A 25,389-nucleotide genomic window follows, 5' to 3' on the forward strand; every position below is an offset into this window, starting at 1 on the left:
TGGCTGTGCTGATAGGGGACAGGGAATTCTGGGTCTGTTATTGTCTTGACTGCAAGGTCCAATTAAAAGTTGACTCACCAAGTCTTGACACACATTATAGAACCCCTTTGGGACAAATCAGGATTGGCATAATCGCATCAGATTCGATCACTGTAAGCTGTGTTATCTTTGACAAGAGGAAGAGAGTATTTTCATTATGCTCTAATGTTTTCTATCATGCTTTTCTAAAAATTATTATATATATTTTTTTCTTTTATGTAAAGATGAGATTCCTGCAAAGGTTGAACCCAACAAACCATGCTGGTCTCTTGAGCTCCCAGAATGCAAAGTAGCTTATTTAGTGCCTCCTCGTCCCAGTTTAGCAATCACAAAGCTGTGTGGCGAACCCCACAGGCCTCTTCCTTGTGACTGGCAGCTTTACATATAAAACGGGCAGGCCTATCTGTCTGTGGTCAGGCCATGGCCACGAAATCTACAATCAGCAGCTTTGAGCACTCCAAACATCCCCACTCTGGAGTTCTGCTAAGGGAGAGATTAACATTGAACACAACACGACTCGATGATTGATGTTTTAAGGTCATCATAAACAATCTCTAAGGATGCAAAATGTGATTATTACCCCCCCCCCCCCCCCTTCCTGTTATATGTCTTTATTTGCATTCCCAGTTGAATCTTTTAAGCATTTTTTTTTTTTTTTTTTTTGCATCAAGACACAAGAAAGAAACTAATTGTCTGTGTGGCTAAAAAAATGAGCATAATTTGCTGGTCCCAACCACAGCCAGTGGTACTCGACAATCAAATACTGACATCTAGTGGAGACTATGTAATATCACATCAACGGTAAGCGAATTTTAATTCAAAATGAATGTGCGAAGATGTGCGAATATAAATAATAAAATCGAGAATACGTTTTCCAAAAGTGTAGGTCTGATGGTTCAGCTACTAGGAGGAAAAAAGGTCACTTGTAGAGAAACGTCCCCCCCCCCCCATTATGAGGCACACGTATTCGCCTCTAGTGGTTAAACTATGCAGCTACAGCGATGGTTTTCTGTTCGAAGCAACTGTGCATGATGAAGAGTATTGCAAAGTATTGGGAGGAAAACCCTAATAAATTTAACACTATTGATTAATCATTACTAACCTGACAATTCTCGTCACATAATATTGATTAAAAAAGAAAAAAAAAAAAGGGGAAAAAAAGAAGGAAAATGAATATCTTAAATGATATCACCTTTAAGAAGAAACACCTACATTGAGAATGAATCCGAAGAAATTGCTTGTCACGATTTAAAAAAAAGTGTATGTGACTGAACTTTTCCCCCCTCTGACGTGATAGCAGGTTTGGTCTAAACATTGGTAGTGACGACAGGGCCGGCCCAGGCCATTTGGGGGCCCTAAGCAAAATAATCCAAAGGGGCCCATATTTTTGGCCCACTATTTCGTCACAGTGTACTGTGAAACCCATATATGCATATCCAACCCATACGTCCATATTTTGTATATTAATCAGATTTTGTTGCACTGCATACTTCAAACTTCTCACCCCAAATGATTGTCAGTACTTACAGTAGATAGCACCAAACCTTTTTCTAAAAGAGGAAAGAAAAGTTAAAAAATAACTTTTATTTTTTTAAGCTTGTAATCAAGTATCAAAACTCACAAAAGTCAAATAAAGCAAACTGTAGTAAACAAAATAGAATATAAATTAAACAATTGCCAGATTGGGGGGCCCCTAGTGGTCAGGGGCCCTAAGCAGCTGCATAGTCTGCGTGTAGGCTGGGCCGGCCCGGAGTGACGATATTACAGGTAATATGCATGTCGCTTTTTGCTTGGGAGGGGACATTAATAAGGCCATACAGATTGGGTGAACGGGGGTCAGGGCTACAATTCTCGCAAATACCAATCTAGTTTATTGATAGGCTAAATGATAAATGCAAAATAAATCGATACTGACTTGTACGAACTTTAACGTGTATTGGTTCAGGCGATATACCATTTGATTCAAACCTTTGTTTTCAACAATTACTCAAGAAACATTTTGATATATTACAGAATAAATGCTTGGATTTTACTAGCAAATTTAAATTGCAATATTTGAACATAAATTATATTAAACACACACTTGTTCATAATCTCTTAACTATCCAGAAATTCAAATAAATAAACATTTGTCTTAAGACCACTCAACATTCTCTGTCTGAAAAAATAAATTAAATATAAGTAAAACCAAAAAAAAAAATACTAGTCAGAGTATAACAAAAATAAATAAAAATGGAGCCTTCCTTCTGGTAAAACATGACTGCTTTTGTCCACAAGCAGAGCCAAACTCATCAAAAAATGAAATCTTTTTACCTCAATTATGATTAACAACGTATGATTATCTGAAAAAAAATCTGCATAGGCTCAATTAATACATTTTAAATAAATGTATGTCATCCGCCAATCCAGCGTGCGTTTGAGGGGAAAAATGGACTGGCACATTCAGCAAGTGAATAGGGGTAAATGTAAGTGAACATAATAAAAATAACTCAATTATGGTAGGGTAAATTTTATCCTTACAACATATGGGAAGACAATGTAAATTACAAATATATCTAAACTCGTAAGGTTACTTAAAAGTTGTTGGGGACAATTTGAGCATCTTGAAAAGTTGATAGTGTTATGTCTCTACCGTGCCTATGCAAACCTACGCCCTTGACTTCAGCACATTTGTGTGTGACAATTGAATACATATATCAACAGTCTTGTGCTAAATGGAATATGAAATATAAAAAAATGCATTCATTCAGTACGACAGGGCTGTGTGCTGAAATGAGCGATCTAAATATTAGAAATATTTATCCACAAAAAGACTCAATCTCCTCTAAATATCATTTATTGATCAATCAGTTGGTCCTTGGACAAACGAGCCGCACTCATTTCATAGATTGTAGAATACACTTATGACCAAAGAACACATTTGACACTGCTACAGATTGACAGAACTGCCATATCGAATGCAAAGATATCTATTTACTGTCATGCTGACTTTTTTTTTTTATCCTTGTTAATGACTTACTGATGCTGTTACTGCTGCGAGTGTGGCTTCTGGAATAATAATGGCATCTATAAATTCCAAATGCTGGACATCATTCGATAGTATTTTCCCTCTAAGGCAAGAATTTGGATTTACAGTTGGGTTAGACTGGACTTGACTTTATAAGACTCCACCTTAAAACAAATAGACATTTGGGCAAAAACTGATCAAATCACCAATCCTCATCGCATTGCACAAATATAACTATGCTTCTTAATTGTGCAGTATTTGAAGTAAACAACTATGCTTGCAAAGAGATCCAGATGTTAGATACATTTGACTTGAGTATCCTTTTGTTCATGAGGATGAACTTTGTTGCCCTGTACCAGTAAGTTTTGAAAGATTATGTTGTATATAAAAAAGACACAAAGTAAACGAGAAAAAAAAAATACCTCCGCAGAGTGACACTTCTGTACATGTATGTGTTTTGTACATAGCTGAAACAGTTAGCTATTTTTGCTATATCTCACCATTTTGTATGGCAATATCTTTAAGCTTCACTTTGGCATTCACACCCAGTGTCATGGATGGAGGATCCATGCCTCCCTTGTCCAAGAACTTAAAGTAATGTAGATAGTCATTTCACTGGAGAGATGCAGTCCAGCGTCGCCCTCGAGCGACCAACTTGTTGCAGCATTGTTCCTCGTAAAGTCATTAAAGTCTTCTCGTTAGTGCTTTTGCTACTAACCAATGTTGTGCTAGTTTGTCGAGCTCCTCCCCCTTCGTCTTTCACGAGCTGGTCCGTAAAAGGCCATTTCACAGTTAAATTCCAAGCAGCAATCTTGTTTAGAGACGGGGTGCGAGACATCGAAGGCTCTGAAGGGCCATTCACTCCAGCCAGATGCTAGACCAGAGTTTCCTTGGATTCCATTCTTTTGTTCTCAGAAGCTTCTCAAGCTCCTTCTGCTTTGTCTCGCTTGCTTGATTTCAACTGCACTACATGCAAAAATTTCTGATGATCAGGAAACACTGCACTAGCTCAGACTGACCAGCTTTTTATGGCATGCAGCTAACACGGCTATTCCAGTGCTAAAACTGGCTCTTCAAAGAATATAGGTGTTGCAGCGATAAGACAAAGGCTACGTTAGAGAAAGCCGGAAAAACAGTTAGCGACGGAAGCTTGTAATATGACATTTGTGAATGGCCCATGTACTACTTACATTTAATTGAGAGCATCTGATGTTAGCTGTGATAGCCACCGATAGCCTGGTAAGGGTCGCATGGCTGGCTGGGGTAAAGGCCGCTTGTTGCCACTTAGAGGCCCCAGGACTGTCCTTGACCTTTGACATTTTGATCAACAACTGTAGGCCAAGGAGGGGCTTGAGCATCCGGACAGTGGATGCCAAGATACAGGTCAACGAGGAAAGAGTATCCTGCATTTACTTACAAGTGATTTACAAGGTTTTCATGTGAACAGGCATTTTGTTGAAGAAATACTCTGTGGAGGATACTTTTTCCATGACGTGCTCCCTGCCTCAGTCTTTCTTTTCCTTTGTCTGTCCCTTTCCTCCCCCCTCACAGGCTGTTCTTGTCCGGCAATTCAGCCTCTGGACTACGGGGAAAGTAGACGGTGGCCTTGTGCTCCTCATAGCGGTCGATGTGCTTGAGGTGAACCACCATGTGCAGGGCGTAAGCCAAGACCAGGAGCAGTATCAGAGACGTCACCAAGCCCATGAGGATGGCCGGCGTCAGGAAAGTGGCGCAGTCACTTGCCGACGCGAATTTATCTGACTGCACGTTGAAGGCTTGAATCTGGAAAAGAAGTAGGAAAGAGGAGATTAGGCTGAATTAAAGAGGACAAGTGGCTCTTACTGGGTTTAGCACACACAGGTTGAGACAGCCTAGCAGATGGCCTAGCACACTGAGTACAGACAGACCGACAGACTGCCAAACATACGGTAGAACAGACTGATGACACACCAAAGGAAATATTTGGCAAACATGCACATGAACACAAGTAGAAAGTAGGATAAAAAAACATAACCACGAACACTACGATCATACTGAAATCTCAGTAGTTCTGATATCAATGAGGCCCTACTAAGAAAAGTATTCATCAGGGTGCTTTCTCATACCGAAATAAACCGGTTTACTAAAACAGATTGAAATTGATTAGCTGCACATTTACGTAAAGGAAGTTATACCACAGAAAAGACATGAATAATATGCACTCAAAAAGATGCAAGCATAGGAAAGGATGATTTTTCTGCGCAATTTGAAAAAGATGCAAGATTAGTTAATTTTTTGCAACACATGTACAGTGGGGCAAATAAGTATTTAGTCAACCACCAATTGTGCAAGTTCTCCTACTTGCAAAGATTAGAGAGCCCTGTAATTGTCAACATGTGTAAACCTCAACCATGAGAGACAGAATGTGGATAAAAAAACTGAAAATCACATTGTTTGATTTTTAAAGGATTTTTATTTCCAAATTAGAGTGGAAAATAAGTATTTGGTCACCTACAAACAAGCAAGATTTCTGGCTGTCAAAGAGGTCTAACTTCTTCTAATGAGGTCTAATGAGGCTCCACTCATTACCTGTATTAATGGCACCTATTTTAACTCATTATCTGTATAAAAGACACTTGTCCACAACTCAGTCAGTCACACTCCAAACTCCAATATGGCCAAGACCAAAGAGCTGTCGAAGGACACCAAAGACAAAATTGTAGACCTGCACCAGGCTGGGAAGACTGAATCTGCAATAGGTAAAACACTTGGTGTAAAGAAATCAACTGTGGGAGCAATTATTAGAAAATGGAAGACATACAAGACCACTGATAATCTCCCTCGATCTGAAGTTTAATGCAAGATCTCACCCCGTGGCGTCAAAATGATAACAAGAACGGTGAGCAAAAATCCCAGAACCACACAGGGGGACCTAGTGAATGACCAACAGAGAGCTGGGACCACAGTAACAAAGGCTACTATTAGTAACACAATGCGCCGCCTGGGACTCAAATCCTGCACTGTCAGACGTCCCCCTGCTGAAGCCAGTACACGTCCAGGCCTGTCTGTGGTTCGGTAGAGAGCATTTGAATGATCCAGAAGAGGACTGGGAGAATGTGTTATGGTCAGATGAAACCAAAATAGAACTTTTTGGTAGAAACACAGGTTCTCGTATTTGGAGGAGAAAGAAGATTGAATTGCATCCAAAGAACACCATACACACTGTGAAGCATGGGGGTGGAAACATCATGCTTTGGGGCTGTTTTTCTGCAAAGGGACCAGGACGACTGATCTGTGTAAAGAAAAGAATGAATGGCGCCATGTATCGAGAGATTTTGAGTGAAAATCTCCTTCCATTAGCAAGGGCATTGAAGATGAGACGTGGCTGGGTCTTTCATCATGACAACGATCCCAAACACACAGCCAGGGCAACAAAGGAGTGGCTTCGTAAGAAGCATTTCAAGGTCCGGGAGTGGCCTAGCCAGTCTCCAGATCTCAGCCCCATAGAAAATCTGTGGAGGGAGTTGAAAGTCCATGTTGCCCAACGACAGCCCCAAAACATCACTGCTCTAGAGGAGATCTGCATGGAGTAATGGGCCAAAATACCAGCAAAAGTGTGTGAAAAGCTTGTGAAGAGTTACAGAAAACGTTTGGCCTCCGTTATTGCCAACAAAGGGTACATAACAAAGTATTGAGATGAACTTTTGGTATTGACCAAATACTTATTTTCCACCATGATTTGCAAATAAATTCTTTAAAAATCAAACAATGGGATTTTCTGGGTGTTTTTTTTTCACATTCTGTCTCACATGGTTGAGGTTTACCCATGTTGACAATTAGAGGCCTCTCTAATATTTTCAAGTGGAAGACCTTGCACAATTAGTGGTTGACTAAAATGCACCACTTGCACAATAAGTGGTTGACTAATACTTATTTGCCCCACTGTATTCCTATCAGGATGACGGAGACCATTCTCCGCTTTACTACATAAACAGTATTTGAGAAAATAACTTATCGCTGGCAGACAATGTAGCCAAGGTAGCAACACCTGTGCCCTCTTTGTGAAAATGTACCTGGAAATCAGTGAAAGTGATGTGCCAGTTGGCGGACGTGTCAGTGTGAGAGCTGGGCACCAGTAGAGTGTCATATTTGTGCAGACTGCTGACGTGCTGGCAGTGGTAGGACGACGTGGCGGGAGCGTAAACCTCGCTCGCGTTGAACGTGGCCTCCTGAGTCCAGTTGTAGTGAATGTGCACACTGTCCAGGGTGAACCAGTTTTGACCCGCTGCCTCGTAGAAGGTGTTTGACATCTGAAGCCTGGGTAAGATACGTGATTTTGAATCTGTAGATACAACTCGGAGAAAGGATAGATGATAACCCCTCATGTTTTGTTTGATGATGCACATGTGGTTTGTGTGTCAACCAAAATTTCAACTCAAATTTGGCCCCAAGCCTTTCTGTGTTGGTTTTGCCATTTCTCCTAGTAGGTTTATCGAAGACCCTAAAAGTAGCTACACTTGTGTATCTGACTGTAAATGCCTATTTGTCTATATGCACCCTACGATTGGCTTTTGGCCACCTCTTGGGTTATGGCCATAGGCGGAGTTTGACTTTTAGGGCGGGGGGGCGCAACATGTTGATGACCCCGAAATGCAGTGTCAGCAATAAAATTAACTTACAAGAATATTTATAATAATAAGTTGACAATGAGCGTTTTTTGTTTCCCATCATTCGTGAGGGGAGTTCTAAATCAGGCTGCTAAGGCAATACTTTTCGCCAAGATCGTCAACCATTAAATATGGCACGCCCGCCGGTGTCGTGCCAATGTAGTTACCCCAGTCAAAAATTGTATCCCCTGGGCGGAGCCATATGGAGGTCGATTTATATATAAGTATAGCAACTTTTTTGATTGAAGTAATGTTGATTTGTGTTTGGGCCACATTTTGGCTAGGACGCTTTTGTCTTTATTGTTCAATCAAAAAATAAGTTGCTTCAAAAAATATATATTTTCAAAAATAAAAGTCACTTCAATCAAAAAAAGAAACATTTCAATCAGAAAAAATGTTTTTGAATGCGAAAAAATATTTGCGATTGAAAAATTTGCATTTGAACACTTAATTTTTCATTGAAAAAGTTTTATTTGATTGAAGCAGTCCTTTTGTGTTTGGGACATTTGTGTCTAAATAATTCAATCCCCCAAAAAGTTGCTTCAATCAAAAAAAATATTTTCAATCAAAGAAAAAAATAATTTGAAAAATAAAATTGCCCTCCCCTATTTTTTTTTTTTTTTTTTTGGGGGGGGGGGGGGGGGTTATATGCAAAGCAAATGACCGTCTAAGGTGCTAGTCACATTATATGTTCGAAAAATAATTTGGACTGATTATAAAAATATATATTTTTGTTCATTTCATTCATTTTTGTTGCTGTTTTATTGCTTTACAACATTTATATACTATATATAGGAAAGTCAATTTCATGCAATGACACTTTTTCGGCCACCAGAGGGGGCCTGGCCTGGTTCTTGACAAACTTGGTTCATGGGAATGTGCGTAGAAACTATTGATTGGTGAAAACATTTCACGTAAAAATACAAACAGTACCTGATTACTAGACCTCGCAAGTCTTCCACATCACCAAACTTTAATGAAAGCCTGCAGAGGAACAACATTAAAATGCGTTAGTTCAATCAAGAATGTTGTTTAAACAAATGTACTCCCAGAGCACAAAATTTACCCTTGAAAAGAGCGTGGCAGCGGTATTAAAAAATCGCCTTACCGAAAGCACTAAAATGTTGTGTTCAATTTACAAAATATTGATTACTACGTGTTTCTTTAAATTAGCTTGAACACAAACCAGAAAACAAAGACAAATTCCAAGCGTGTTTGTTCATTTTTTTCCCCAAGAGATGGACCACAAGATATAGCATTATGACTTTGGCTGCAAACTACTTACGTGGCCTTCTCCTTGGTGCAGACTGAGCCTTTGGTGTCCAAAGGTGAGTTTGGACTGAACACTCTCTCAGTGAGATCAATGAAGGTATGGTTCCTGTACCGGATGGCCAAACGCTTTGCCTTAAACAGAATGCAAGTCTTCCCGTTGTAGGACACACTCAAGGGTCCATAAGGTCCCATCAGTGATTGGAGGAGCTTCCTCTTACTGTGAGACATCCCTGCATGATGCCACTTGAAAGGCTGGAGGCAAATAAAAGGCCATAGGCACACAGTAGTTATTTATAACTTTAATATTTTTCATACTACATTAAATGTGTGTTCCTAAAGGTATATTAGTTTTACAAAATAATCTATGTCAAGAAAACATTACATATTTAAAACAAACAAACAAACAAGGAACATGTGTTGACTTTTTAGGTAGTTATGGCTAGTAAAAATAGGAACATTTAAGTACAAAACTTGTCCTAATACACTTTGCCCACTAGGGGGGGACAGTGACTAAATCTCTGTTGCTTTCTTTTCAAGCATATTCATTCAAATGTTAACCATTCGGTGAAAAGCTAGTTAATGACTGAAATCTATACAGGTATTGTAGTTTTAAACTAATACTATGAATACTAAAATAATACAACCATGTAATACTTTTAAGTGAGAAGTTTTATTCATTTGCTCGTAAAGCTACAAGGCATGATTTGACAATCCATGTTATTTTTTTTCAGTAGGGTGGACAGTAAATTTATTAGGGGGATGGGGGGGGGGGGGTATCGCCGGGTTGCGTCATTGCCTGTGCTTACTTCTTTACATTGGCGATGAAATAAGACATATTGTATTTTATTTCAACTGCCAATTAACATAGGTAACATTATGTTTATAATGTTATTATATCTATAATATAATATTATTTAAGTCCGTCAGGAGCAGATGTGTGGTATGACATGATGTACCGTACTGTATATACCCAGAGCTGTACCATTTTTTAATCTCTTTCCTCTGAGGCTACATCGCATTGGAAGGAATTTGTGCTAATCCAGCACCCTTTTACAAGACATTTACTGACTTTTCTGTCATCATTCATGATGAAGAACTGAGTGACTGAGGGTTGACATAAAGGATAAATATTGTTTTTCCATAGCCTGTATTGCCACCATTGTGGACGCACTATTGGAAAACAACCAAAAACTATATGGAATCCTTTAATCTCTAGTTTGATGTAAGCATGTCTTACTGCATCAGCAGCATATGTTCGCACAGATGTATCATTTAGAATGTGAGTGTATGTGCATGCATGTGTGTGTTTTCCTCTGGTGAATGTGACACCAAGGAAGTCTCACATCCAAGGTCACGCACACTGGCAGAGTGCTCTGTTTGGCATTCATGCACATACAAGAAGTGTATGCACAAGTGTGATGTGCAGCTGAAGACACAATAGCAGAAAGAAAGCGAGAGAGGCAGAAAAAGGTGTGCGTGCATACCTGCAGGATTCTTCTCAGTGGGTTTTCATCTTCAGAAGTCAAAACAACTTCTTTGCTTTCCAAGCCATATTCACCATCCAGACCTGGAATCACATGGTTTCACAGGGAAAGCATTTATCAGTACACACATTAAGATGATCCCAGTGCTGCTGAGCAGATTGCAACGTAATCATTAAAGTTCAGCCCCTTACGAACAAACACACGCATGCCACTGACACATACTGTAGATGCACAAAAAGATCCTTCCTACACCTCCGTGCCGAAGCTCTCTCTATTTTCAGTTGTTTTGCGTCATCACTGTGACTCATCAGCGTTTTTTTTTTTTTTTTTTTTTCAGTAACACCATTATTCAGTGTTTACAAATATCCACATTTGGTTGCATCATGAAATCATCTAAATTGTAGCACTGTTAATCCGCCTTTTGTCGTCAAACAACCTAAACATAACCACACATTTGCCAAATTTGGAGTGCATAAATTACACAGACATCCCACTTCTGTTTGCATTACAGTGAAGCAAAGATGTGTCCTAGGAACAAAATGCATTTGTCAGCATGGTGACTTGATTGAATCAGGCCTTCCATCACACCATGTTTGTCACTTACTTGATGTGACTCTTGTGGCTTGTTTGGGGTTCTCTCTGCTGTGGAAAAAACACAAGACAACATGAGATTGTGAGCACAAAGCCAGAAATGACACGTTAAAGATTAATTGAAAATAATGATTAGTGGGTAGACTTGCAAGCCTTCATATAGGAAGTTCAAGACTGACATAAAGCATCTGCGGCAATCAGAAATTCCAAAACCCTATGTGGATATTTTGAGTTCTGTTAAGTGATTTCATGATCCTGCAATGACCAAATTTAGTTTTGCTTGATTGTATGGAAGGATTCCAGCCTCTGGTGAACTGCTAATCACCGAAATGCTACTGACCCATATATTTCTGCAACTCGGGTCACAGACAATTCCTTCACGTGTGTGTCTGAGACCGACATCTGCTTGACATTCATTCCAGCTCAGTTTTGCACTGCCATAGAGAAGCTTATCCTGTTCCTTTTAACAGTCCAATCAAAGACGTCATACATCGGAAATTGGCTTACTGGGCAGCGCGGGTGGGCTCGTTGTACTTGCAGGCTGGCTTTGCTCTAACACTGTGGTCTTTGCCGGCCTGTCGGTGATTATCAAAGACGCTCACTAATACTCACACAACAGCTTGTTATAAATGACCTGTGAAAAGTAAACCTACCACCTTTTGCAGGTAGCATGACTGTTGCAGTCTTCCATCTGTGTTGCATTTTTTTCGAGTTGCAATGTTTATTTCTCAGACAATAAAAATCATCAGTTGTACATCAATTCTGTAAAAATGATCTATATCTATACTACCCCTGTCATCTATATTTACGTATGTCTATACTTATATGACTTTGTCTGTGGGTGTGTCTGCTTGTATGTGTGTATGTTCCCTATGGACTCCGAAACGGCTGGGCGGATTTTGACAAAATTTCATACAGTTGTACTTTATGTGTCTGGGATTGTTCTTAGGTGGGTTTGATCTCTGTAGGCCTCCATTTAGTGTGCAAAATTAATTCGAAACTCAAAACATTTGCATAGAAAATGCGACCTGATTGTGGAGGCAACAGCGCCATCTTTGGGCAAAAGATGCGCCTTTTGCGATTGCAATATCACAGTTGGCTTTCAAACTTTACACGTTCATGTGAAAATTTAAGGGGCTTTTTACATGGTGACGCTCTGAGAATACGACAAATTTCATGTGCGCATTTATATGTTTCCATCTTCATTCGAATGATGTCGCACGATGTCGCCTTCCATTTCCGCTTCCACCATATAAAGGTGAGGCCATTTCGCAACACCATTGTTGCATCTTGGTGTCGCTGCGTCATCATGTAAACTGCCCCTAAATGTGCTGTGATGATACGTTGTGGCTTTGAGTACTCCACAGCAAGATGCTGGATTTAAAAACATTGTATAATTTTCCAGAATATTTATAAGAGATTCATTCCGGCTGGATATCTTCATTTCTCATCTCTATAAAGGCGAGTTTGACTGTGTGGCTGTCAGTGTGTTCGTGCTTTATGGATTGATGCAGATTTTGTCGAAATTTTACACTGCTGCACTTTCTGTGCCTGGGAGTGTTCTTGGGTGGCTTTGATCTCTGTAGGCCTCCATTTAGCGCTGAAAATTCATTTGAAAAAAAAATATATATATACCACAGACAACGCCAGTTGTCACCTTTTCACCAACACTGGGCAATACTGCTTGATAAATTCATCCAGCATACATAAAAAAATTTTTAAAAATTAAAAAATCACGCCCCAAATTTTGAGGTACAGTGGGGCAAATAAGAATTTAGTCAACCACTAATTGTGCAAGTTCTCCCACTTGAAAATATTAGAGAGGCCTGTAATAGGTTAACATCAACCACGAGAGACAGAATGTGGGAAAAAAAACGAAAATCACATTGTTTGATTTTTTAAGAATTTATTTGCAAATCATGGTGGAAAATAATGATTTGGTCAATACCAAAAGTTCATCTCAATACTTTGTTATGTACCCTTTGTTGGCAATAACGGAGGCCAAAAATTTTCTGTAACTCTTCACAAGCTTTTCACACACTGTTGCTGGTATTTTGGCCCATTACTCCATGTAGATCTCCTCTAGAGCAGTGATGTTTTGGGGCTGTCTTTGGGCAACACGGACTTTCAACTCCCTCCACAAATTTTCTATAGGGTTGAGATCTGGAGACTGGCTAGGCCACTCCAGGACCTTGAAATGCTTCTTAGGAAGCCACTCCTTTGTTGCCCTGGCTGTGTGTTTGGGATCACTGTCATGCTGAAAGACCCAGTCACGTCTCATCTTCAATGCCCTTGCTGATGGAAGGAGATTGTCACTCAAAATCTCTCGATACATGGCCCCATTCATTCTTTCCTTTACACAGATCAGTCGTCCTGGTCCCTTTGCAGAAAAAAAGCCCCAAAGCATGATGTTTCCACTCCATGCTTCACAGTGGGTATGATGTTCTTCGGATGCAATTCAGTATTGTTTTTCCTCCAAACACGAGAATCTGTTTTTCTACCAAAAAGTTCTATTTTGGTTTCATCTGACCATAACACATTCTCCCAGTTCTCTTCTGGATCATCCAAATGCTCTCTAGCGAAATGCAGACTGGCCTGGACGTGTACTGGCTTCAGCAGGGGGACACGTCTGGCAGTGCAGGATTTGAGTCCCTGGCGGCGCATTGTGTTACTGATGAGTAGCCTTTGTTATAGTGGTCCCAGCTCTCTGTAGGTCATTCACTAGGTCGCCCCGTGTGGTTCTTGAATTTTTGCTCACCGTTCTTGTTATCATTTTGACACCACAGGGTGAAATCTTTTATGGAGCCCCAGATCAAGGGAGATTATCAGTGGTCTTGTATGTCTTCCATTTTCTAATAATTGCTCCCACAGTTGATTTCTTTACACCAAGCGGAGTGAAGAGTTACAGAAAATGTTTGGCCTTTGTTATTGCCAACAAAGTGTACATAATAAAGTATTGAGATGAACTTTTGGTACTGACCAAATACTTATTTTTCACCATGATTTGCAAATAAATTCTTTAAAAATCAAACAATGGGATTTTCTGTTTTTTTTTTCTCCCACATTCTGTCTGTCATGGTTGAGGTTTGCCCATGTTGAGAATTACACGCCTCTCTAATCTTTTCAAGTAGGAGAACTTGCACAATTGGTGGTTGACTAAATACTTATTTGCCCCACTGTATCTTATGTGTCGATTTAACAGACCTTGGCCCCAACAACTAAGCACAAGTAACGTGGGCCTTACATCATAAATATACAATAAATATTGATTGTAATATTTGGCATAACATACAGATTATATTTTATCTGTCTTTCAGGGGGTCATAAATAAATGCAAGCACCACTATTTATTTTATTCCGTTAATATACATCTCCAGTTTTTTTTTTTTTTTGTGCCAATTTATCACTCCATTCATGTATTGCTGTGAGTCAAGATGAGGATTTGAATCAGCAGGGCTGGGTTTTGGCCACATTCATGAAGAAAATCTTTTGACGTCAGTCAGATGTTCCGCCCATTTTTTAGGTGCTTGTTGTTGCCCAGAGGTTTTTTTTTTCTTGGCTACTGCATCCAACTGCTATGCACAATGGCTCAGACACAGTTGACATGATTACACACACACATATGGGCGTGCGCACACACAACCATGTGAATGCTACAGGTATAGTTAGTTTACCTGTCAGATCAATGCAAGATTAAACTAGGCTATGTTTGATGAGCTCTTTTTCTACTTTGCACATAAATTCATGACAATGATTGTATTCATTTCCAACCTGAACCAATGATATAAAACTTTACACCTGAAGTTAAAAGGAAGGCGAGTAGAAGAGTTTCCGTGGAGCGCGAATTACTTTTTTTCCCCTTTGCTTTTCACTCTTTAAGTGTTGAGTGAGTCTTGTTTCCTGGACACATTGATTTACATGTAATGTCATCCTCCATAATTCAAGTTTAGATGGCCTGTTTTGTGATATAAAACCATCAGATTCAAATAGTGAGCTACGATTCCACATTAATGTGAAAAGAAAAAGTTAAAACGCTGTTTTATACTTAAACGTAAACACTTTCATATACATCACATGTTGGAAGCAAGGGTGAACCAAGGCTGCCCTTGTGAAATAACAGCAAACAGTACTGCAGGTTGCCAAATGCATTTATATAGAAGTCTCAGCAGTCTGGAGCAGGTATCCACCCATCTGGTGCTGTTTCCACCTGGTCAGTGTTGTGTAGTTGGGTGCCAGGTGGATTAGGATTAGTAGTGAACATAGTTCAGGTCGACTGGAGCCTGACCGCAGAGAAACGAAGGCCAGCAAGATGAAGAGATTAGCAAAGTTACAGATTAATGAAGTCAAAAGTCTGCAGTATCCAGTGTAGTTATACTGTTAATTGTCAATTGTAAAATTATAACACTTCAATGGAGAAAAGCAAATTAAACATGACCCTCAACCGATTCCCCGCCTACTGTCCATACTCAGCTGGGATACTCCTGCACCCCCGCGACCCTCGTGAGGATAAGCGACTCAGAAAATGAATGAATGAATGAATATTTGGTCATGTCAATTCTCTCCTGAAACTCAACCTTTTTCGATAGAACTTATCCTTCCAGACAAAGACTAATAACTCATGACTGATGTGCATAATTTACATTACATTTTCATAAGCAATTTCATTTTTCAGCTAGTTACTTTTTGTGGTCTTCAACACAGTCTGGGACTGAGAAAGAGGCTGACTGATATATATATATGTATATATATATATATATATATATATATATATATATATATATATATATATATATATATATATATATATATATATATATATACATATATATATATATACATATATATATATACATATATAGTAATTATAAGATTAAGCAAAATATTGTTTTTTTTGTTTGTTTGTTTTTTGTTTGTTTCAATTCAGCCTAACTACAAGATTCAGATAGATAGATTTCCTCTTTTTAGAAAATCAGCCTGAACCATGCCAAACCAAGAGCAGGAAGATAGCTTGACTCTCTCTTTGGAAAAAAAAAACAGACCAAAAAAAAAAAAAAACTGGCCATCGGGAAGAGAAAAAAAGCAAACAAAATAGCCGGTGCACATGCAAAATTACTAGGGCTCTGTCCGTCACACCTACCCAGGCCTCATCTGGCAGAAAGGGACTGGAAGAGTGCGCAAGTGTTAGCCAAAGCACTCGCGTTTGTTCTTGTGCCAGTTTAGCGAGGTCAGCAGGCAGGGACTGCTGCGACCGTGTCATTGGCTGAGCCTGTCACACGGTGCCTGAGTGCTGAACATGCCCTTTTATATAATCAACGCCACCCCTTTGGCTCACCTCACATCCCTTAAATTTGTATGCACCCACCAATGTGCAACCTGATGTTATGAAGATGTTATGATTTGCCACAAAACACCCTCAGGAACAGCAAAACCTACCTCATGTTGTTGCTTTTTGTATTCAAGAATCAATGTATGCAATAGTCCCGGACTGTCTTCAAAATTAAAACTTTCAAAATGCTGGATAACTGATATTTATCACACATGTTCTGTAGCAAGTAGGAATTACAAAATTAGTTGATTGGTTGCTAGTACACCCAGGAACCCCCAATCCCCATTTCGCGATCACTGAATTTTCCACAGATTTCAAGGCCTTCTACATAAATCAAATGAGTCCGTTGAATACAGGGCAAGGTGCAGAATATTTCATTTTTTCTTGTAATTTTCATCCCGGCCGCTAGATGTCGTGGCAAAATGCTGCCTGCCTTTGGACTTGTTTGATATGGAAAGAGAAGAAAGCTGTCTTTCTTTTTCATTTTTAATACTGTTACCTCACTTACAGTGAACACTAAAAGCCAGCAACACAAACAATAAAAGGCAACAACTAAGTACAGACTTACAACAGAAGTGGGGTTACAATCAATGCTGACTTACAACGGTAGTTACACTTTGGTAGATCTCTCTTTGAGACTGCTCAGAAGTAGTCATCTAGTAGAGATTGTATAACGTTAGCCACTGATGTTATACAGATCATTGTTATATTTTGTTATGTACTTCCTTAATCTAAGTACATGTCAGGCCGAGACTTGAAGCTTTCACTTTGTTTAAATTTCCTTCAATATCGCTTCCGTCTCAAAACCATTGTTTTGCACTCTAAGTAATGCTAATAAATCTGCCCAAGTAAGCCAAAAATGTTTCACAGTGTTGTGGTATTGCAAATAATATCCTGAAAAAAATTCTTATATCATTATTCCATTAATTTGCTTCATAACTCGTCATTTTAGGTTGATTTATAATGCCACCGGAAAAACAACTTTCAAGTCGCGCAAAGACTTCTACGTACTCAGTGTAAATAATCCATTAATTGATGATCGATTAATCAATCAATTCATTAAAACACAAATTGCTGTGAAAACGTTGGGGTTCTTGAGCTTGCCAAGGGGGTCTGGTGTTATAGCGATTTCAGATCTACAGTATCACAGGTCAAATGTCCATTGACATGAACCATCATTTTGACTCTGACATCAATACTCTTGCTGTTGCTGCGAGAAATATTTTTAAAGTGGATTTATTTTAGAGTGCCTCTTGACCACTTTTGACCATGTATGCAGTTATGTATGCATGAAAACATCAAAATAGAATATTGATGATATTGCTCGATAAAGGCTGCGCTTGAGTTACGCTGCTACTCAAAAATAACTGCTTGAACTCAACTGTTATAAGTATAATATTCCAAATGTTCCCTATAACTCCTATAACATTGAAAATGTTATTTATTGAAGAGCAATACCTCACATTTCTGTTTAAATTCCATTTCTAATTACTTATTAATGTTGGGCTGAGGGTCCAAACCACAACCTTTCAGCTGGGAAACAACCATTCTAATACATTTTCTAAATGCCTGCACTGAGCCAAAGCAACAACATTATATTCTTCATACACTGGTGCATACTTCAATGAGAATACAGTTTAAGTTTAATTTATTCCCTAGTTGATTAAAGAGAGTCAAATGTTTTCCAAAAACTACTCTGTGTATAGACAGTACAGGCCAAAAGTTTGGACGCGCCACATTCAATGCAACACAAATGGAGGTCCCAACCCCATTGATAAAGTGATAAATTTCACTAACTGAAAAGCTCCCTCATGAAGCTCATCAAGAGAATGGCAAGACTGTGCAATAAAGTAATCAAAGCAAAGGGTGGCTACTTTGAAGATACTAGAATATTATGTTTTTTAGTTATTTCACCATTTTTTGCTAAGTACATAATTCCACACAAGTTCATTCATAGTTTTATTACTTTCAGTGAGAATTTACAATATAAATAGTCATGAAAATAAAGAAAACGCAAGAATGAGAAGGTGTGTCCAAACTATACTGTATACAAGAGATAAAACAAACATCAACCTTTTCTGGACCTGTTGGGGCACTGGCACCATTATAATATTCAATGGACAAATCTAGAGTAGACAACAAACCTTTTTAGCAACCTATGAATTACAGTATTTAATGCTGTTACCGTTGTATGACAATATTTGGGGTAATCTCAAATTTGTCAACCATATAATTGCATAACAAAGAGGGCTAATTCTTTGCAACGAGCAACAGCATCACTCCACTTTGGTCAAGTTTTCTGCATCGTTTGTTCATGTCATCATAATCATTCTTTATTTAATGTGTTGCAAAGTTCAGTTCATCAGTTTAATAACTATTTTGTACCAATAACAGAACTTTAGCGCAATTGGCATCATGAATAAGCACTCTTGATTTGTGTGCACTAAAATTATATGGAGCTGAGCATCAGAAAATTTAGCTGAATTGAAATCTCAGCTTTGACTTTCCTATGTGAAGTTTGCATATTCTATGATTGTTTTGGGTTTTCTTTTCTTTTTTTTTTTTTTTTCTTTTTTCTTTTTTTTTTTTTTTTTATTTCGACTGACTTCATCCTGCATTCCAAATACATACACATTAGGTTAAATAAAGACTAGATTTGGCACGGTTGTTTGTCAATATGCTGACCAATACAAGGTCTAGCCTCTTTACCTTGCCATTGACTTTGAATTCAAGGACTGAGGAAATTTTATCAACAAGAAAGAATGAATATACCAGATTACATGGTTGTAGAACTTTAATATACAATACAGGTAGTTAAATTCAGAGATTGTATTCTTTCTGCGCTTAATGCATAATAATAATATTGACAAAATAATTAAAATATAGAAATTAATTAAGCTCTTGTCGGAAGAGGCTCGTTATTGCTAATTATGAAGGAATGTTCTTCATCATCTTAAACCACATTTTGGAATATTCCATTCTGGGCAATAGTTATGAATTCCCAAGCATTTTCTCCACATTTACATTTAAACATCATAGGTGACAAATGTAAATGTCACATTCTGCTGCTGGTTAGATTTTGTTTTGTTACAGAGCCGGCTGTGTGGGCGTTCCTGACATCGCACCTACGGCTAATTCAAGCTAATCAACATCACCGGCAATACAATACAACTGTGCTGAGATATTTGCTTGCTGATCACCATTCGACACTTGTACTTTCGAGGCTCGTTAGATTTGCTAGTTTGTTCGTCAGCTTTTTTTTGGTTTGGTGATTCCTCTACCTTATGCAAGTATTAAGTGTGATTATTTTTGTTATCATACTGGCTCGCTGCCCACCGCCTAGTTTAGCGTTATTCAATCCCCGTCGACCTCTTGTCACAGACCCCTTTTGTCATTCTCCCTTTTTCCGCGATCGCATGTTTTTGTTTTGGTTGTATTAATAAACCCTTGTACCATCCCCTTAGTTTTTGTCTGCTCTTGGGTCCAATCTTGTATTCCACGTTCGCGGATCGTAACAGTAAATACTTAAAAGAATGGGCTGAAAGTTGTCCAATTTGGTATTGCTTTGTCTTCAAACAGAAAGTTAAAGGAATTGAAAATTGACATTTTTAAATGCCAGTCTATTCCAGCCAATTAAATACAGCTATCTCAGGTTGTCACGCATACTTTTCATTGGATATGGATATATTGGAAACAGGCTTTGTCTTTATCTCAGATGGAAAAAGGAGAAAGACAGCACCAGGGTCAATAGGAAGACTAAATTTATTATTTAGCTATTTTATGCGTGTTTTGGGTGTATTAGTGTTCATGTGCTTTACACGCATGCATGAAACTGATATCATGTTTGTCAGACAATGGCTGTACTGTTTTTTGGGGGGTTTAAACATTATTTTCTCCATTATCAGAAGGCAAAGAAATGCACAATTTGCCTACTAACATACTTTGAGCTTTCATCTTTCATCTGAAGGTCAATTAGGTGTTGTCTTCCCCTTTTAATTGGAAGTTTTATGTGTTATTTTTACTATCAATAAGAAAGACTGCCTGAATCTAATCTATCTTTAAGGCTTTCAATGGCATTGATGTAATTTATTATAAGGACAAACAAATGCAATTTGCGTCATGTGGCTCGATCAAGACAACAAGACAGATCTAATAAACTAGACTAGATCGCTGTCAAGGTCGGCAATTAATCCTATGAAAGTATGATTTTTTTTTTTTTTTTAAATCAAAATTTATGAGAAATATTCAGAAAAATAAAAAGTAATTCTTGGATCCATATCTTTTTTCCAAATTGTCACCACATTTGAAAGAAAGCCTGTCTTAACCCCACACCAGGTAAATGCAGGCTGGCCTATTAATAGATTTGTAAAAGCAGATTAAATTGGGATGTTGCTCTTCCTTATTTCCTCATGTAAATATGACTAAAGCATCTAATTGATCTGTAGGTTGAGTGTTCAAATTACTGAACACTTCATATATGCCTCTGACATCAGATGAGATTTGGCAGACTAAACTCATAACTCATTGGTTTCTGGATCAATAAGAACTTTAAGTATTGAAATTTCAGAAAGATTACTTCCACTGCCAGCTGTTGCTCTTTTGATGAGGTTTTCAGTAATCACTGAGATGACTTCTGGAAATCCCAAATTTTGCGCACATAATCGGTTTCTATATTTAGGTCAGTGTGACAATATTTGAAAGTTTAAGCATACGTTTTAGCTCATGGTGACACCATCCCACACTCTGGTTAGACGACCAAATATGGTTTAACACTTAATCTTGATGCAGCATCAGTTTGCTGCCCTGCTTAGCAACTGAGGGCATGCAAGAACAAGTCTGCATTTGCAGGTCATCCATATGTCACATACAACTTAGGTTCAATTTCCTTAGGGGGATTGCTGTAATTGGGTTGTGGTTCAAGAAAGGTGACCCAACATTAATAAATTATAACCACATTTCATTTAGTAAGTCTATATAAATTAGTATTAAAGTAGTGTTCTGAATAATAACAATGGGTAGCACTCAAAATATGTATACGTGATTTATGCAAAACTTTATGCAATTATATCATGCACCTATCATATGTTTTTGATATAGATAATGCATTTCATTTCAGTAATTCTATTTGTATTGAATTTTTGAAGTTATTGATTAATTAATTAATTAATTTTTTTGATAAATTCTCATCTTAGTGTTTCATGCGTGTCATATATTACTCGGTAAGTTCTAAATGATAAGTCTGTAAAATTCAGCACAGAACAGAATGATATTTACAAGTTTTGTTTTTTTTTAAAGAGAAAAAATAAAAAAGAAAAGAGAGAGAAAAGCTGCTCTTATATAACAACATGTAGGAGTGTGTTAGAGCTGAAACTACATAATACTGTAACTCGGCGACTTAAGCTATCAACTTACTAAGGTTATTTAGAAAGTTTTATGCTCGGTCAATGGGATCAGACCTGTCAGAACCTCAGATGTTATGCAGCTTTTTGCCATCATCATCATCATTATCATCATCATCATTAAATGACTGTGAGAATTATATACAAGTTCAATGCTATAAATTGAATGATTTCTTAAATATCCTTGTCTTGCCTTGTCTGGGAAATTGCTCATGATCTGGAAGCGACCGTACAATATCGCAATATACATTAAGTGGGTGTTGTCTCATCTCTTATTGTTTAACTATTATTGTTATTTTAATTTCTTAACTAGAAACAAAATTACAAGAAAACGTAGTTTTCACATTGGTAAATGAATGCCTTCGTTCCATCCATTTGTTTTGTCTACCACTTGTGCTATTAAGAGAATAAGGAGCTAGGGCTTATCCCAAATGAGCAAACCCCAGCAAGTTTGTGGATTGTGAATAAGGCACTGAGTGAAGTGGTTTGCAGCATGTTAAAAACTAGTGTCTCGCCGACAAATACAAGAGTTGCAATTCCTTTGGTCCGTAGTGAGACTCAACAGTGACCCTCCAGTTCCAAAGCTCAAGTCCCTTCAGATCAGCTACTACTGGCCCTGACCTATTGTGCTCCTGTATTTATTGTGTATACTGTGTGTCCCTTGTTGTTGGTGAATGCATTTGTGTCAATTTTTATTCCCCGAACATTTTACTTGAAGAATTTGCACCACAGATAATGCTCAGCAACCATCATACATGACATGGCATAGTTTCAAGAGCCTAGCATGGCTTTAGTTCAATACTATTGGTCATGTCTGGGATGACTCTGTGACCAAGCAAGGCCCTGAAGCTGCCAGTTCAGTCTCACATTCTTGTGAACGCTGAATGTTTGACCTGCAGGACTGCAACACACAGACACGTCTGGCAACAATTCCCTTCCCCAATCACCCCTTCTCTCACTCAGTCACCCCCACCACCGCTACCCCTCCCTCTCTCTCAATGACTGCATCAGTAAATTGACTCCAGCAGACCACCCCTGATGCATCCTCTCCTCTCTGTCCCATTCTTGTTTACCTTCCCTCCATGCCCCACTCTCCTCCCTTTGTATGGCACCCCCAATCCGCTTGCTTGCCTGCAGCCCCCAGCCTAATTTAGTGTCCTCCTTTCAGAGCAACACTCCTGTACATAGCCTCATCTGTGATCGATGAGTGGCGTGTGATGCAGTCCCCAACACTGAGGCAAACAAAGGCTTGCAGTGCAGCCTTCTCTAAACACTAGCCGCTTCCACCATTTATGAGCCAGCCAAGGTGAGATGGAATGGCAAGACAAAGGGGAGGAATAACAAGGAAAGAATGAACCTTGCATCCCTACCACATAGACACAGAGACAAACACACATACACACACCTCTGGTACTCATAGCGATGGAGAGGAGGATGTCTTTACCTTCTGTCCAAGATTTCAGGCACTTCATCGTAGGTGAGTCCCGGCCCCTGCTCTTCCTCGGAAAGAGTCAGAGCAGGCCGGCTGAGAGCAGACAGCAAGGCGATGGAGCACAGGAAGAATGCGTGTGCAGCCATTGAGACAATGAGAGGAGACTGCCGCTGCTGGAGCGCCGCTTCATAATCTGCTCTCCAAGCGGCGCCTGGCTCCCAGCTCTGTTGAGCGGCACTCGCCGTGGCCAATCAGCGGCAAGCGTAGAGCAGCAGCGTGCGTCACACTTCCCTCGTTGCATCCTCCTCCCCCTCCCCTGCTTGTCTCTGCTCGTTTCACGCTGCTCACCCTCCCACATCCACTCCTGTGCTCTCCATCCACTCTGCCTCTGGCGTATACACAGGTAGCTGTAGGCCAGTCCCACATATAGAAAGCATCTCACTGTATTTACAATCCCGTCATACCTTTGCAGCCTCCAATGTCATCCTCAAGTCTCAGATAGACATACACAGAAACCTGGGAAAGTCAAGGTCAGATCATTGGGGGAGATTGGAGGATGTTGACAAGAATTTTTTTTTAAAAAAAACAGAGCCACGACTGCATGACCTAGATCTCCAGTGTGCTGCCACAACAGCAGAATTAATCCACTTGATCTATGCGTTGTTGTGAGCACCGCGAGAGCCCGCAGCTGAGAAAATTGTCCACTGAGGCTGCAAATATGGATGACAGCAGCAGCTGAGCAGCAGTGGGACAAGACAGGAGAAAAGGTCCAACCCCGGGTGACCCGGGGCACTGATTCGATTTCTACCTAAGAGTTCATCTGGTCTGAGTTCGTCAACACCGTACCTCATCTTGCATTGTGTTGCATTTCCATAATAAATTAGCAGAATATCAAAAGTGGTTATATAACAAAATGTTTTGACCTACAATCGTGGGAGATTTTCTCATCGATGCATGGCAAGTGAGTCACACTGACTCCGTCTGTCATTCTCTCACAAATGTAGTGCATCATTTATGATTTGAACACAGATATGTGATGGAGATGCACAACATTCAGACATCACCAACATCTTAACATCTGGCGCACAATTTTCCAGAAATAGCTGATTATATTTATTAACTAATTTCCTGCCGTTGGCAGCAAATGAACATTCATTCATCAAAGTTATAAATTATTTTGATTATCATATATTATTAATATAATGTTAGTATTATTATTATCATCATATTTTAAATTCCAATTCACGGCAGAAGAATGAGAAGAGAAACATAATTGGAAGTCCACCATCATCAATTGCACTGAAAAATTTAATGAGAAAGCAATAACATTTATTTTTAGTGACAGCCATCACAAAATGGAAGAGGTGGTCAAACGTTGAAAGTACCTATTGCCAGGTTTTATGGCTTTACACACAGTGTTGGCTTGTGTCCATGAGAAGTGTTGACAATTTTTTCCAGAACCACATTTGAGAGGTAACACACTGATGTAAGACGGCTTGCAGACTTTGCTCCAATTCATCCCATAGGTGACAATTATGGTTGATTTAGGACTGTGTGCAAGTCGGTCAAATTCACCTGCACCAAAGTCTCTCAACTATACTTGTTTAGAATTTCATTTGTGCACTGGTGATTAGCCACGTAACAGGAAGGGTACATCATCAAACTGTTCCCACGAAACTGGAAGTATGGAACTAGATGGAACTCGCCAAAATCTCAGTGTGCTGAAGCTTCCTTGGAGTGTTGTTTCCACACATGATTTATACATGATTTTATATACATATCTGTTTGTACACACTGTGTTTTGTATTTTCTGACGATGTGTGAATAAACTAAAACTCAAGCATTCAGATATCCTTACATTATAACAAAGGGGCCAATATTTTTGAAAATTTCCATGCTCCTAACTTTGTGGGCTAGTGTGTCACCTATATAAAGGTTTTTGGAAGAGCGGGAAATACTTTTCAAAAACACAACCCTTATATCTTGGGAAAAGCCTTCCCAAACGATCTGAAACTGTTTTAACTACACAGCATGGAATGATGATATAACAAACCCTATGGATTACGGATAGGATGTTACTTGTTCACTTGGCAAAGTTGGTAAGCATGTATATTTGGCAATTTTAGTGTTTATACAGTATTATATAACTGTTCAAAACACTTCATCAATGGATTTTTAATTGTTTGAATATTT

General features: G+C 38.9%; 1 protein-coding gene across 1 annotated transcript; it reads right to left on the minus strand.

The window, feature by feature from the left end:
• Nucleotides 1-1,288: 1,288 nt before the first annotated feature.
• On the minus strand, nucleotides 1,289-23,404 carry atp6ap1lb (ATPase H+ transporting accessory protein 1 like b). The gene is made up of 7 exons (XM_057830021.1): nucleotides 23,209-23,404; nucleotides 11,053-11,090; nucleotides 10,449-10,531; nucleotides 8,978-9,216; nucleotides 8,626-8,676; nucleotides 7,099-7,342; nucleotides 1,289-4,828 (listed from the first exon to the last, which is right to left on the minus strand). The coding sequence occupies exons 1-7, from the start codon at nucleotides 23,340-23,342 to the stop codon at nucleotides 4,592-4,594; spliced, it is 1,026 nt and encodes a 341-aa protein (XP_057686004.1). The 5' UTR covers nucleotides 23,343-23,404; the 3' UTR covers nucleotides 1,289-4,591.
• Nucleotides 23,405-25,389: the final 1,985 nt, after the last annotated feature.

This window comes from Corythoichthys intestinalis, chromosome 2, assembly GCF_030265065.1.
Source record: "Corythoichthys intestinalis isolate RoL2023-P3 chromosome 2, ASM3026506v1, whole genome shotgun sequence".
In the NCBI taxonomy this organism is placed as follows: Eukaryota; Metazoa; Chordata; class Actinopteri; order Syngnathiformes; family Syngnathidae; genus Corythoichthys; species Corythoichthys intestinalis.